This window comes from Dama dama, chromosome 14 (assembly GCF_033118175.1).
Source record: "Dama dama isolate Ldn47 chromosome 14, ASM3311817v1, whole genome shotgun sequence".
Classification (NCBI taxonomy): Eukaryota; Metazoa; Chordata; class Mammalia; order Artiodactyla; family Cervidae; genus Dama; species Dama dama.
In genome coordinates this window covers 28131301-28148175 of record NC_083694.1, presented here as the reverse complement: position 1 = coordinate 28148175, position 16875 = coordinate 28131301, and the positions used below count along the sequence as shown (strand labels likewise).

Here is a 16875-nt window from a genome sequence, read left to right as displayed (position 1 = left end):
AAGGAAGTCTCATCAAGTTGGATCTCTGATTCCACAGTGAAAGCAAGACTAGATATGAAGTTAGAAAACGAGGCAGGGTCTAGGTCACCAAGGCAGTTTAACAGTTGTCTGGATGTGATCCGTAACTACCCCCAAAACATTTTCTGAATTCATTTTCTTTCCTCCTACTATTCCAGCCTAAGATAATCAACTTTGGTGGTAGATATGAATCAAAGAGGACCTAATTATATAACTGTTTTACTGCCCATTTCTATTTCATAATTAACTGTCCTTCAATGTGGTCATTTAATTTACTGATCACAAGTTAACTCTGACATGTTTTGAATCTGTTCCCTGAGAAACTAGGTCACTTTAGAAGCCTTAACTAGTGGCTACACTTAAGTGAGACATAACCACACTCATGTCTAGTTATAAAGTTATCTAATCACGTCTGCCTGATTCCTAAAGTATTTTCCGCAATATAGAGGAATGTTAAGGGATAGGACAGAATTGATATCAACTGAATATGTGCAAAGCAATATTTTGTATTAATGGACGAGAGTAAAAGCAGCAAACTATACAAGTGGGAAAGTAGATGTAATATGAGGTCATCACTACACTGTATCCCATTCAGAATTATTATCAAATAAGGCTTTGCATGTTGTTTCAGCATACTCTTACTTATCTCCTTTATGGCCATCTCAAATTCTTCTAGCTCTAGGAAGTCTTCAAGTTCTGTGCAGGCAGAATGAACTGTACCCAGTCTTTCTCTGGGGCCCAAGATGATTCACATTACCATGGTACATATGGCTATAAATCAATAACATACATAAGACTATACGCTGCTAGAGAACAAGGACTTTCCTTTGTATCCTCAGTTTCTAGTTCATGTTTGATCCACAACAAATAAGCAAAAGTCCACTGACTGGATCAACTGTTCACAATTATCTTGAAATTCAACTACTCCATTGATAATCAAAGACAAACAACTGCTAAAGGTCCCAGAATAAGTGTAACTCATACTTTATCCTAAAATGTTGTAGCAACAGTTTAATGACTGATATTTTTGTAAAAAGTTATACAAATACAATTATACATAAAAGCATATAAAATACATAGAGTTCATTCAGAACTGCAAATTTGTTTGCTTATGATCTGTTGTTTTTTTTTGGGGGGGGGGGGGGGAGAAGTACATTATTAAAAATACACAGCACATGTCTATATTCACCAAACTGCATTGGTTTAAAAAATTATTGACAAAACATTTTTCTTGTCAATTTTTTTTATTGTGCTACTTGTGCAAAGGAATGAAATTATTTTCTGAATTATGTTTAATTTAGATCTTTAAATTACTCATTTAACAAGTTCATTTAAATAAATTTAATATTCGGTAAAGGACAAGCAGCTTCAATACAAGTCTGATAATTATTATTTAAAAAATTAATAAAATGAAAGTCATAGTCAAACTTTCAACAAGGCAACGTAACATTTATCACTAACCTGACTAAAAGGCCGCACTCGTACTGCTACTTTCACGCTGTCAATACTTGGCATAGGTGTTTTCATCATTTTCCCATTATTCGTATTGTTATTTGGTAGAAAAATAATGTAGAAGGTACACCGCTTATGCTTCACACTGAAACACTGAAAGCTTAGCCAACAACAGCAGTCTGTTTCTAGACAATCAATTATTAATGGTCCACTCATTACACACTATCAATTACCTGTTATAATTTTACAATACTTATTTATTGATGAATTTTATAGCCCACATCAAGTATCACCACTTAATTGCACACAGTCACATTGCTGAAAACAGAGTGGTTTTTCTTTTCCTTTTTCCACATCTACTCACACTCTTTACCCATCCTCAATACTCTGTGCCTGAGGTCTTATGAGAATGTGTCATTTTAAAACCTGAATGTTAAGGGATTTCTGTGATTCAGTAGCAAGCTCCTTCACAGCAAGAATGTTTATAAAATTTGTTCAAACTTTTCATTCTATTAATATTAGGCACATACAAAGTGCACTGAATAGCCACGAAACAGCTTTCTTTTTAAACATTTCCTTTCTTACTACTCAAACCCCTTTAAGAAGTTGCTAGTGAGCAGTGAACCGGTCAGTCTAACCTGGATAATTAGTCTCTGAATAATTAAGAGACTTTAAAGGTAATAGCCTTTAAGCTTGCTGAACAAGAAATGCCAACATTATATTTAATCAATGCATTACTTGGAAAATTACTAATTTGAGGTAGAATACACAAAATATGTTAAACTACAAAAAAGTGGCAAAATTACATGCCCATAATTCAATTTCAACATAGTAACAGCCTCCCTCAATTTAAGATTAGAAGTCTTAATCACAGAAGCAAAGTGCATAAATTATAAAATAGCAACTTAAAAAAAAAAACAGTTCAGTCATCTTCAAACTGGTCTAATACTTTTAACTATAGACAAAGAAAATGGAACCAATATCTACTAGCATATAAAATCACTATTAAAACAGAAATCCCCTCTCAAAAATCTAACAGACACAGACTACTGTAAAGTATACTTTATTTAACATTCCAATAAGCCATATTTACATATTATATAAATGTATGAAGTCTTAATATAAAATAGAAAAAACTGCCTGGACTAAAAGAATCACACTCCATATGGAGTTACTTTACTTATTGAAGACATTGTTTACAAAAATTTACAATAATTTATATAAATTATTTTCTTCCAAATTAATGATTTTAATAATCCACACAATTCTGATGACTTTACAAATAGGTGTACATTAAAAAACTTGAAAAAATTACAGCATTTTTCTGCGTAGAACTTGCTTTGGAAAAGAAGACAACTTCTTCCTGCTCCTTCCAACAGTTTTTCCTGTTACTTCTGCAGTCTTTCTTGGTTTGCTCTTGACTCCATCAACTGGGCTTGCCAAGGGAGAAATCAGTTTAATTTCTACTGGAGGAGGTGACCAACTTTCTCTTTCTGTGTTTCTGAAATAAAGATATAACTCAAGTAAGAACAAACATGTTATAGTATAAAATGTAGTCCACTTCCCAATATATGAAGAAATCTTAGATACTACCTTTTTCTAGTGCTTTCATTTTATAAAGGAGAAGTAAAATAAAACTTTAGTCAAATAAACTAATTTGAAGCAGAGTTAAAAATTCACATGATAGAAATTATCCTTTATGTTTGGGATCCTCAAAACAATTACCGTTTGAATTTTCATTTAAATATTTCATATGTATTAATAAATACTACTGCTTTACAAGGAAGGGCCAAATATCAGTAGTCGGTCCATAGGAGAGCCCAAGAGGCTCATAAAATATATGAGAAATGGGAATTCTCAAATACCAGCAATTAGAAACTATGTATGTATTTCATAATATGAAGTAGTTTTCTACATATACACAAAGACAATTTATATGTAGTGTATTAATTATAGTCAAAAGCTCTCATTAAATCAGTTTTTAAAGTAAGATAAAATGAATTACTTTGTACTTTTACGAAATTCTACCATATCTAAGCAAAATACATCTGAAATGGGAGTAATTTTGCCATGGATGAAGTTTTAATTGCTAACAGTGACATAATCACAGGACTTTTATGTTTTCAATGACTTTTACTGATAGTTTTATCCCTCTTCACTAAAGAAAAGGTGAAACATTGCACTCCCCCCCGCCCAAATTCATTGTAAAAAAACAAAGCTTTGTTGAGTTCAACTACCCCCACCCTACTGTGGTTAGTCGCACAGTCGTGTCTGACTCTTTGTGACCCCATGGACTGTAGCCCCCCAGGCTCCTCTGTCCATGGGATTCTCCAGGCAAGAATCCTGGAGTGGGCTGCATGCCCTCCTCCAGGGATTCTTCCCAACCCAGGAATCGAACCCAGGTCTCCCGCATTGCAGGCAGATTTTTTACCGTCTGAGTCACCAGGGAAGCCCTTCGCTCATCCTTTTTAAAGAAGGGCTTTTCAGGCTATGTTAGAAAGCATATTAAAAAGCAGAGACATTACTTTACTGACAAAGGTCTGTCTAGTCAAAGCTATGGTTTTTCCAGTAGTCTTGTATGGATGTGAGAGTTGGACTATAAAGAAAGCTGAGCACTAAAGAATTGATGCTTTTGAACTGTGGTGTTGGAGAAGACTCTTCAGAGTCCCTTGGACTGCAAGGAGATCCAACCAGTCCATCCTAAAGGAAATCAGTCCTGAAGATTCACTGGAAGGACTGATGCTGAAACTGAAGCTCCAATACTTTGGCCACCTGGTGCGAAGAAATGATTCTTTTGAAAAGACCCTGATGTTGGGAAAGATTGAAGGCGGGAGAAAGGGACGACAGAGGATGAGATGGCTGGATGGCATCACCGACTCAATGGATATGAGTTTGGGTAAACTCCGGGAGTTGATGATGGACAGGGAGGCCTGGCATGCTGCAGTCCATGGGGTGGCAAATGGTCAGACACGACTGAGCGACTGAACTGACTGACTGACTTTCATGCTATGTAAGAAAGTCACCTTCTGCAGTGAAATCTAACAATTACACAGAGCTAGTGCATATAAATGCCCCAAAGAATGACCTTTTTCTGATGAGCTTCATTTCTCTCTTTTGAGTCTTCACCAATATAATTTTAAGAAACAAAACTGAAAATAAAAATTACAGCCTGGAAAAAGTCTTACCTGCTTGCTTGTTTTGTTTTTGCAGTCCTGATTCTTTTCACTTGTTGCTTTCCCTCAGTTTCAGTTGATTGGCCATCATCTTCCTATGGGTTAAAATTTTTGAAGGATCAATATTAGCTAATTAAATATTCAAAATTTAAACTGAAAAAGTTCTATCCTGAGTCAAGGACTATAGCCAGACAGTGCTAACTGAATTTAACCACAATAAATAATCAAATGGACTCTGTGTATTTTTTTGGTGGAAACCTTGGTCATCTAGGACAGCTCATTATCCTGCATCCCCACACATTCAATTCATCTCCAAATCTTATCAATCTTATTCTGGAATGTTTCCATTGTCCACTGCTGTGTTCCACTGCCTCTGTCCAAATCAAGGCTCTCATTGCTGCGTAAGGATTAGACCACCATCAAATATTTTTTCCTCCCTAGAGTTCACTTTTCACTGAAATTACTTAAAACACGCACATGGTTGTTCGCCAGCTTGTAAAAAGCCCCACCCCCACCCTCGTGCACTGCCAGGCCGCTGTGCTTCTGCATCGGCTGTCCTCTCTTCCAGCAGTGCCTGTCTCCTTCACCTTCTGTCTGCAGCGTTATCTGAGTATAAATGATTCTTATCGCGCTGTGGAATAATTATTCGTATTTTTGCCTCTTCATTTAAACTGAACTCCTGAAAAACAAGGAATCTGCCTGAATTATTTTTGTGTCTTTGTCACTGCATAGTAATGGCTCAGAGCAGATAACTCAAGAAATGCTCATGAGTTAAGATTGGTAAATATAAAGGTCTCAAGCTTATACTTAATCCATAAACTATTTTTAATTTAGTTACATAAAACTAGTCAACTCTGACACACTCTAAGTGTGGTCTGTGGATGACACTCCAGGGGGTCTGGGACCTGCATTTTAAATAAATACATTCAAATAATTCTTATGGGACACTACAGTCTTAAAACCTTTCCCCTAATAGGCAATTTCAACTGCAGCTGCCAATAATACACCAAGAGTAACATACCAATCTATCTTAAAGCTGGGATCCCCAAAAGATAATTTTGGTCTTAGAGTATAAACACCTGCTGTTTTTAAAGAAGTTTACCTAGGAAGCACTGCTTAAAAAATAAAAAGCATGCATACAAATAAAACCATGCATTTCTTACCAGTCGTCCATCTGTACGTTTGGGTGTATTCAATGGGTTTTTCCGCCTGGTCCTTAAAGCAGGAGGTGAGGAGACAAATTGAGAAGGTAAGTCTGAAACTAATTCTTGCAGCTGTGCAGGAGCCTCTATTTTTTTAGCTAAAGGTGGAAACAAAGAACAAAACACCATATATATATATTCATTATATATATATACATACACATATAAATTCAACTTGCAAAAAAAGTTAACACCTGTGAAGTGCGATTAAGGGAAATAAAGCAAGGCACAACAAAAGAGGTGAGGTACAGCATATTTGAAGGTCTAAAATAAGGTGAAATGAAAGTTTGTGGCAAGTTTACTATCGGTGCCATTTTCCCAAGAGCATTTGCTAACTTCATGTCTGTCTGGCACATTGTAGTAATTCTCGCAATATTTCAAACTTTTCCACTATTAACTGTATTTGCTATGGTAATCAGTGATCTCTGACTGTTGCAAAAAGATTAGACTCACTTAAAACTCAGATGATGATCAGCATTATTTTTCCAATGAGTTATTTTTAATACTACCATACACTTAAAAGACTGTAGTATTGTGTAAACATGGTTTTTATATGCACTGGGAAACCAAAAAAATGTGCTTGATCTGCTTTACTGTGATATTTGCTTTATTATGATAGTAAGAAAACTAATCTGCAAATATTTCCATGGTATAACCTGTCGGTGTAACCTGAACTACTTTGTTCCTTAATTCCTACTTCTCTAGCTGCAAGATTTTTATTTTAAAAAGCAATTTTGTTTACAAAGTAGACACTCAAACTCTCTTTCCTTTCAGCTCATTCTGAGCCAGTTGTTCCAGGAAAGAGGAACAGAAAAGTCCACAGCATAAAAGGAAGAAAGCAAGCAGAAAAGTAATAATATAGAAAAACAGACTGAACAGTTTACGAATTAGTTGAAAATATGTAATTAAAAATATTTATCACATTCTTGTCTCCGTATTAATGGTGGTTAGCAATGCAATCATTGTGGCAGGGTACAGCTGAACCAGTTTGCAAGTTAAATCCTAGCTTCTGGATTTACAAGCTGTGGTATCAAAAGCAAGTCACCTAAACCTCTCTGTGCCTCAGTTTCTATAATATTCATAATAGTGCTTTAACATTACTGTGAAGATTAAAGATTAGAATAATGTTAGTATATGGGAAGTGTTTTATAGATGCTTGCATGTTATATTATTATTTAAAGAATATAAAGAATGTAATTTACCAATCTCTGAAAGAAAATTTCCAAATTATAGAGTTCAATATTATTTCATCTACTGGGACAATCAAGAGTTCTATAAAATGCCAAATTCTGCTCTTAAAGCATGTGATTCTTAATACAAGAAAAAGGAGGAGTGAGGTCAGAAATAAAAGTCCTCTCTGCTCCCAGCTGACAAGTGGCATAAATGGCACTGGTAGTAATTCTTCTCTTGTGTGGGTAAAAAAAAAACAGACAGACAAACCTATACTCTTTCTATAAAAATGATACATTCTATTTTTCTCCTTCCAGGCTACCTGGAGCAATAGCTTCTTTGGCTTTTCAAAGACAAACTCATATTCCTCACCGAGTTTCCCTCTGCACCCAAAGGAACAAAAATGTCTTATATCACATGCAAAAATATTTAGCTTCACATTCCTTCCATATGCTTCTATCAGCCAGACAAGAGTAGATTACATTTCTTTGTATGTCAATTTCTTGCCCACTTCTGTACGCTTCCTGGGATAAAGTTCTGATGGCCAGACTTAAGGCCTAGGAAGTTCAAAAGTCCTATAGATTCAGTCCTGTAGTAATGTACTGGTAAACAGCTTTCTGGGAAGGAAAACAACAACAACAAAAACACAGCTCTGACTTACAGCATTTGCCTATTTCAGTGCTATAAATGTTCCGTGGTTGACTCAAAAAAAATCCCTGAGTATTCAGCAATTGGCTCTCATCAGCCAGTGGGAATAGGCTCCAAGACACCACCACTTACTCATTACTGGGTGTCATGGGTGCTCAGTTTCACTGAACTTCAATTTCTTCACTGCGGAAAAAAAGGATAATGTACCTATACCACACTTGGTTATACTGAGAATCAAACGAACTGATAAATGTATACCCTAGTATAGACTCAGGCATATAAGCAAACCCTTCTTAAATATCTGCTGCTGAGTAATGGGATTCCAGAAAATCTATTGAAATGTCCAACTTTACATTCTTTTTAGCTAGTGATTCTAAGACATGTATTTCTTTGACATGTTTCAATTAAAAAGAAGATGGCCTCCAGCTTTCTAATCATGTATTTCTGTATCCACTGTTCTCTGTACCTCCTATCCCTCCCTAAAAAAGTTAGTAGGCACAAGGGACAAGAAGGAATTGTAAGAGTGTAGAACCTACGATCTAAGCGCAAAGTAAGAAAGCAAACTAATCTTGGCAGCAGTTGCTTTGTTAAAGTAGCGAATACACACAAGAACCCTACAGAGTTGGCATTATTACCTTCACTATAAAGGTGAGAAAACAAGACTCAGAAAGCTAGTTAAGTGGCAGAAATGAGAGATGTAAGTCCCAAACTTCTTTTTAACTCATACTAGAAGGTGCTTATTTTTAATACTAGAAAATCTGAAAATGATTCAAACACCTACCAGGAGAATGTCTGAGCAATCTGTGGCACATAAGTGAGTTGAAATGCTACACACGTAAACTTTTACACATTATCAATTGTAAAACACAAAACATGAAACCATGAACACGCAGGGTTTTGAGGATATTTTCCAGAATCTGAAAAATGCTCATGAAATAAGTAGCAGACGGGAGGAGTAATATGTATACATGCACACAAACTATTACACATTGGGTTTTATAAAAAAAACAAACTATATATTCAGCTAGAAAGATATACAAGCAGATGTAAACAGTGGTAACTGGTCCTTTAGATGGCTAAATTAAATATTTTTAATTTCTAATTTTTTGTGGCAGGCATGTATTATTTTTATTACAGAAAAAAGTTACAGTTAATATGTATATGGATGAAGAACATAAAGATAACAAAGATCAGAATTATTGAGGTGTTTGGCTATGATAGTCATGAGAAAAGTATGAAAGAATTGTTAATGACATTCTTCTACGATTCAGTGCCCTTTTTCATGTTAACTTTTATCTAAAATAGTAGCTTAGTAAAGTTAGCTAAAATCTCACATATTTGGTCATTTCGTTTTCCTCCATGGAAAGACAGGCATAACCACACTTTCCTAACAGCATGAATAAACCAAAATAAAAATCAAAATGTACTCAGAAATGCGGGATGGGATGCGAAAAAGGAATTCCTAATAACTACAGATTCATTTTTAGAACAAGTGATCAAATCTATGGCAAAGCATCCCTTCCTAGGCTCTTATGTAAATATAACAACTTGCACGAATACAATATATTTAAAGAGGTTTTGCACAGAGAATGCTGAAGACAGAAAATTTTAATTTGTGGATTTTTAAATGACTCATCTTTTGGCCTTCCTCAAGTCAGGAGGCCAACTATACAGGATGTTCACCAATGCACTAAAAAATACATGCAAGAGTTTAGTACAACAGTCACCCACTTTACTTACAAGTCCCTAATCTGCTTTATCAGCACCTTTTTAGATCTTTTTTTCTTAACCATCTCCCTCACTGAATTCTGCCCAACAAGAAATCTTAAAAGCACGAATATACTGTACATCTGTTTCTGTACTTTAGGTAGATCTCCGCTTTATACATGGGCTTCCCTGGCGGCTCAGACAGGAGACCTGGGTTCAGTCCCTGGGTTGGGAAGACCCCCTGAAGGAGGGCATGGCTACCCACTCTAGTATTCTTGCCTGGAGAATTCCACGTACAGAGGAGCTTGGTGGGCTAGAGTCCACGGGACAGCAAAGCCTAGGACATGCCTGAGTGACCACACATAAAGACTACACTATACATAAAGAGTAAGAGACTTCACTCCTGTTGAGATGACATGAACTATACCTATCAAACAATACAATTAAAAGTTCACATCATCAGTGAGGGAGGTTGGGCATGTAGCCTTGCCAGTTCATGGACAACAAGAAATAAGGATTTAAATAATTTCTGCATCATAATCAAGATAATTCTACTGCTGCTTCCCTTCAAAACAATTTGAAGTTGTGGACTTCAAATCATCTGGAATATGAGACTAAAATGAAGGTTCTATCTGGGGGAAAAACCAAAAGCAAGTCACTTATAAGGACAGAATGAAGAGAAATGATCCTATTCTAAAAAAAAATTAAACCTATGTCAAAGTTAATTATAAGATTTAAAAAGTTACAGTGAAGCAGAAAATTCTTGAATCTAAAAATAAACTTTAAAATTAAAACATTAATATTTTACTATTAAAAGATCAAAAAAGTCTTTTTCGGAAGGGAGAGGAATTCCCTGTAACCAAAAATCATTCTTAGGAGATATGATCCAATAGTGCCTTAACACAATCTAACCATGTTTGAACTGATTTAAGTTTAAGCTGAAGACTTTAAATGAGATGGAAATTATTCTTCAAACAGAAATAAAAGTACCTTTCTCTTTCCTTGGAATCTTTGACACAGCAGGAGAAAATAAAAAAGACTCATTTTTTGGTTCAGAAAGGTCCGGCAACAAGATGGCCTTGCTAGATCTAGTCCGTGTGCTACGGGAAGACTGAGTCAAAGCAACTGTAGCAAGCAATTTTTCTTCTTGGTCATCTGGCTCTCTGTGTGCCGTTTCTTCACCTATATACTTTTCTGGTATTGAATGTAATGGACGTTTTTGGCTTTGGTTTTCAGTCCTTTTTGTAAGTTTCTTCTTAGAGCTCATCACTGCAGCAAGTTCCTCATTTGGCATGAAAACTGACTCTTCTAAAGTTGGTTTTCCGACATCAGTATTTTCACTTTTAGCTGGGGTGTTTCTTGTGGATCTCCTTTGGATGCCGAGACCTTCTCTCTTCTTGAGACTTCTTGCTTCCGTAAAAGCCTTAGATTGTACATCTTCAGATGGATTGATTTTCCTTGGTCTACCACGTTTCCTAGGTGTAGCAGGCGTACCAAAATCTGCTTGAATAGTCAACTGGGAGGAATCAAGTTTGGAATCTTCTATAACATCCAATGCACTAACTTCTTTCTTTTTAACCCTCTTACTACGTTGAATAGGCAGTTGTTGTTCAGCGGACTCCCCCTCTTGTTTATATCCTACACCTTCAGAAGCTTCCAAATTAGTACTTCTCAATTTTCTGGTACTTCTGCTAGGACCTGCTACTTTGCTGACTTTCATATCATTTATAACTTCAACACTTTCCTGATTTTCTACAGATTTAGTTCTTCTAGGAGTCCTCTTTGTAGCAGACAAAAGCTTAACTTCTTTTCTAAAAGAACTTTCTTCAGTTGCTGCTTCCAACAGCTGAGATGATTTTAACCCTCTTAATTCCCTACCTGGAGTAACTTGTAATTCTTGTTCCACAGAATTAGCATTTTCTAATATGTCTTGATTAACGTCTTTTTTTCTCCTTCCTCTCCTAGGAGTAACAGAATTTTGAGGTATTTGCTGGTTATGAGATACTCCCTTGTCATCAGAACAGGCACTTTCCAAAGCCCCTGCAATTTCTTTTGTTTTCCTAGTTTTCTTTGTAACTGAAAGCCCCAGCATCTCAGGAGTAGCAACAGCTGCTGGCTCTTCCTGTTGTGCTGATTTGACATTCAGGTTTTGGACACGTACTCTCTTGCGAGTTCGGGAGGAAATCATGTCATTAACCTCGCTGACATTTATAGTCACTGCACTTGTTTCCTGAACAGTCTTAGTTGTAGAGTTGGCCAACCTGGTGGAACACATTACCTTTTGGCTTATTAAAGGTATGTTTTCTTGAATGGACTGTTCCACTGTATCTGAAGTAACTTCTTTACTTCTTGTGTCTTTAATTACATCTAATAAATTTTCTGCAATTGCTACTTTAATTGGTTCAGGCACATATGGTAATGTCTCTACCCTCTGGGACTCCTGATCACTAGTTACAACAGATGGCAAATTTGCAACATGTCTGTGATTCTCACTTTCCTCACTGCATACATGTTTTTCCTCAGCGGCTGCATTAGCTGCTTTAGCTAACACGTCAGATGCTGCACAATCATCCGTCTCTACTTCTCCTTCTTCACCTTCCAAAACCAAGGTAAAGTTGCTCTGTGCCACAAAATGCTCTCCATCTACCTCAGCAACGTCACACTCAGCAGAGTCTTTATTATCAGGTAAGTCACAAAACTGTTGCTCAATGGCATCAAAATTGTATTGAAGCTTAAGAGTTCCTGAGGGATACAACTCATTAAATGAAAGATTCCTAGCCTCTTGTCCTGAATCTTGACCTTCAAGCTTTTCATGTTCAATTACCTAAAATAAATTAAAGATAAGAAACTGTTAATATATGTATTTTAACCTAAAGCATACATTTTTTAAGACCATCTCACCCTTGGTGTATGAATTGTTAAATATAAACTACATCGATATGGCATATACTTATGGGTTTACTTTATTAAAATAGCCATTTAAGCAATCAGACTTTCTCACTCAGTCAAAATAACTAGATAGAAAAAGATCGAAATTCTGAATGGAATTAAAGTAGAAGTCTACATTTCCCTGGCTAAAAAAGACAGTCTTAACAAAAATGTTAAAAATTATAATGATGCTAACAGTTGCAATAATTAAGGACTTATTCTATTCTCACCCAAGGAAAAAAAAATGAACCGGAGAAAAAGAAACAACCCCCAAACTATGTTCTAATGATAATCCCCAAATTACCTAACTAACCACACTTTTCCTAAACAGCATGATCCCCATAAGGTTGAAGAAGAGTTCACCTACATAAGCTCCCTTGGGCTAGACTCAATCCTCTTCCCTTTGCTGGGGCTGCATAAACCATGAAATTCCTAAGGCTTTCAAGTTCAGTACCTCTCTTGCAAGGGTTTGGTGGAAGAAGGAATGGTCCTTGCATTTACCTTTTGGTAAGGGAAGGGGAGAAAAAGGAGGAGGCAGAAAGTAACAGAGAGATCTCCTGACCAAGAAGGTAGAACATTACCACCCACCTAAACAATGACATTTTCCCACTCCCCACACATTCACTGAAAGACTGGAAATACCCAGAAATGAGGATTCCCATTTACACTATGCCCACAAATTTTATTAGCTTCCTGACTGAAGGAGAAGGGACTTTATCCATCTAATTCACAGTGAGAATACTCATGAAATTGAATATGGATAACCAAGACATTTTTATGAGTTAAACTTCCCAACTACTATACAATCATAAATAATTAGAAGAGATTATTTTTCTTCACCTTAAAGTCACTTATCATGCAAAACTTACTTGTTGATAATAAAATAGATTTGGTGGGATTTTTAGGAAATGTTAAGTCATTTTAAACAGCAGAAAAATCCCACCTTTCTGGAGTATATAAGAAGTTAAACCCCAGGCAGCAGAATATCATTTTCCCACAAGTATGAAGGGAGGGGAAATGGAAGAGAATTCTATTTAACTGTACTCAACTATTTTCAGATATATGCTCTGGATAGTTTTGATGTCACGCATGTTTCAAGAGTAGCTAATATCTGTTTTCTTATGGCTAAAAGACCTTTCATTTGAACTGGATACTGAGTGAAAATTACTAAAACTGTCACTTCTTTAACATAGTCTTTTGGTTTTCATGAAACCAATTTCTTAAAGGATGATGTATTTTATATACTTTCTCAAACACAGATTTTTATAAAGGGATTTCTATATAGTAGTGAAATACATGAATACATTATATTAGAGCTATGGTTTGAAACCTAACTAAACCAACACTGAAAGACTAAAAAAGAAATAAAAAATTATTTTTTTTACATGAATTTCTTGAGTATCAGGAGGATCATCAGAAATTGGAGGCTTGTCTTCTGGTAAGTCAACACTTGCTTTTAGTACATCAACTTCTATTTCATGATCTTCTTTTAAGTTCAACTCTACTTCCTGGTCAAGTCTATGTTCAGAAACCATAGGGCTTTCAGAGGTAACAGGTCGAGATCTTTCACTATCACCAGGGACTTCGGCCACGGCTGAAAAAAAAAATGAGAGTTAATCTTCCACGGTTTAAGCTAAACAAAAAAGAGATATATACACAATTGGGGAAGCAAACAGAAGGGGAAAGGCTGCATTGCACTTAATGTTTCCTTGAACAACTGTCAAGAGCGTCAAAACATTTCTAACATCTTCGAAGAGGAAAAGCCTACGGGGATCTATACAATACTCCTCCTTCATCAGAATCCACTCACTCAGGTTAGACAATACATATTTGCTTTTCAAAAAGATAAAATATAAACAATAAAATATTAAAAACCTGTGCACACCTGTTGACCTAGCAAGGCCATGCTTGGGAATCTATGTTGAAGAAACACTGACACAGAACGTGCAAAGATGTAAAAACAGTAACATTCACTGCAGAAATGAATTAGCAAAACAAACTCATCTCTGAAAAGCCAGTGTCTAACTGAGAGGAGACACTCAAAAAAAAACGGAAGGAAGGAAAATTCACTGGGGGAAAAAAAAGTCAAATGAATTCCATACATCTGTTAATCTTCCCTGGAGCAAATTCAGACGTTTGTGATTATTTTCTAATAACAATAAGCCAATCTTGGCTGTAAGTTATCACAAACACAGAATAAATATGGAAGTAACCCTGTGTAGATACCTGAAACCCAGAAGGTCAAAAAACAGGTATACAGTCTTGGGTGGGGACTGGTAATTTACTTTTTTCCTCTTTAAACATGTCCACAAAAACCATTCTAAGACTTCTACCGTTAGAACTACAGAGTGTTTTATAAGCAACCAACTGCTCTGATAGCTGACACGCTTCCTCAGAATTCTATTTTTAGCTAGGGAAACAACTGGAGAGGCATAACAGGTAACAGTCTGGACTGTTATCCAGATTCTTTTGCCCTAAGAATAGAACACTCTTTAGACAAAACACTAAAATGAAATGATTCTGAAGTCAAAATAATACATACATTTATTGTTACCTGCTCTAATTGCAGAGGTACAGGTTTCAACAGAGACCAGTCCTTCGTCTAAAACAGGTTCTGTGGACTTCCCGGTGAGTTCCCTTCAGGAACAGAAACATATATACTTCAGTGTTTAAGAAGATCCCATCTGCTCTGACCTGCTTTAACCCTGCCCCAACTCTTACTTTTCCCTCTACTGATGAAAACCAAGGTTCAGAGAATATACAATGCAAGTTCATTCTGAATAATATTATGTAATTTACAAGTGAATTCAGAAACAAGTAATATTGTATTTGTTTTTCTTATTTTCTAATATTTTACTTTGTTGAAAACAATGGCATAACCTTAAACTACAAATAAAATGATTTTAAAATGATGGTCAGTATAAATTACACAGATGTTAATTTTTAATTATCAGTGGCCACGTTCTTCAAATAAATTCATCAAATATTATGGACATTTTCCCTATATACTCAGTAGATTCAATATCTTAAGGCCAACTGGAAAAAGTATGATAAATGACTCAGAATGGGAGACCAATGTGACCTCTATTAATCTACTTGACAAAAGTTCTAGGAAGATGTTGACAGTGGTCCCTTTGCATTCTGAGGTGGCCTTCCCCTGAAGACAACTAAAGCATGCTGATTTTTTAAATGGGACAATTAAATTATAAAGTTCAAGAAAAAGTATGCATTTGGAATATGTACACATTTATTTATAGGTATATTTGTAAGACTTATCTCAATCACAATGTTTACAGTAAGGATAACCAAGAACCAACAACAAAATAAGTTTACATTTAAAAACGAACCAGCTCACCAAAATGTTGAATATTTGTCTAGATTGTCACTGATGAATGCCAAGTTTCTGATCAAGTGACTGCTTTTTGATTTGTTGTTGCTGTAATCCACTGAAACCATTATAATTTATACTAATTTTCATTAAAAAATTTAAAACCTTAGATTAAACAACAATCTTGATGATCCTTTCATACTATTTTCTCCCTCCTTTTCCATGAAGGACTGGCAAAGACTGCAGTTACCACGATTTCACTCTCAGAAGTGAAGAATATGACTGAGTTCAATGTATGAGAGGTGATGATTATAATACTGATTTTTTTATGGGTGGTCTGTGAAATCACTCTCAGAACTTACAGTGAAGCATTTACAGTATCTTAAATTGTCATGTTTTATGTGGGTTAATTTTAGTAAATTATATCCTTACAACTTCTTGACAATTGAAGCTGCAACTTTTCATTGTATTCTCTACAACAGCATTCATTTCTCCAAAGTGCTGATACACAATGTGTCCAGTCTTGCAATGAGATAAGGAGTTTATGCCAGAAGGTCAATCAATCACCTCAATGATTAGTTCAGCTAACTTCCAAAAAGGCGACTGATAAGTATTTTAATAGAAGCTGCTATCTTGTTGCAGACCGAAAAGTCTTCAGTAACTGGCATCAACTTTACTAGTACACACTTTAAGTAGCATTGTCCTACATCACCTAGTATACTGGCTGAATGTGTAAGTGCTAAATGAAACTGAAGAACTGGGAGCATAATAGTTCAAGCTATCACTGAAAAACAATAACTTCTAACTTGAGTCTTGTAGCAACCAAATGGCAAGGATCAATACTGCCTCTGAACCATCTCCCTTATGATCTGCCTTGGTGCTACAGGATACATACCGGATTGCTCTGAGACCACCAAAAGCAGGAGAGCATGGAAGAATGTGTGGCTGTAAGCGAAACCTTTGTTTTTCAACAAAAATCATATTCTTTGGTGATCTAAAGAGTTCTGCCTCAATTTATCAAGTCTCTATATGTTTAGGAAACATCTGGTATCATTTCATAATAACTACTAAATAACACTGAACTGTACAAATGAATTTCTTATAAGACAGATACAGTACCAAAATGGAAATAACAAAGACAAAGATCTAAATAAGAGCTACTCTATGCATGGAACAAATACCAATATTTACTACTGTTTCACAGCTTCATTAAACTTTATCAATATTTGAAATTTTCTCTATAAACTTA

General features: G+C 35.7%; 2 protein-coding genes across 3 annotated transcripts in view; both read right to left on the bottom strand.

The window, feature by feature from the left end:
* LOC133069084 (kinesin-like protein KIF28P) overlaps positions 1–1691 on the bottom strand; it is a 65378-nt gene extending 63687 nt beyond the window's left edge. Inside the window, exon 1 of the mRNA XM_061160202.1 lies at positions 1480–1691. Coding sequence (XP_061016185.1) covers positions 1480–1686 — 207 coding nt within the window. The 5' untranslated portion in view covers positions 1687–1691. The remainder of the gene's footprint in view (positions 1–1479) is intronic.
* Positions 1692–2517: 826 nt separating this feature from the next.
* The window catches only part of AHCTF1 (AT-hook containing transcription factor 1), an 83250-nt gene continuing 68892 nt past the window's right edge, over positions 2518–16875 (bottom strand). The window contains exons 31-36 of one of the 2 annotated variants that reach the window (XM_061160201.1): positions 14841–14935; positions 13684–13892; positions 10361–12194; positions 5807–5943; positions 4656–4738; positions 2518–2971 (exon numbers count right to left, since the gene is read on the bottom strand). In XM_061160201.1, the coding sequence (XP_061016184.1) occupies positions 2782–2971; positions 4656–4738; positions 5807–5943; positions 10361–12194; positions 13684–13892; positions 14841–14935 (2548 nt within the window). In that variant the 3' untranslated portion in view covers positions 2518–2781. The remainder of the gene's footprint in view (positions 2972–4655; positions 4739–5806; positions 5944–10360; positions 12195–13683; positions 13893–14840; positions 14936–16875) is intronic. The other variant, XM_061160200.1, reaches the window with a different exon arrangement.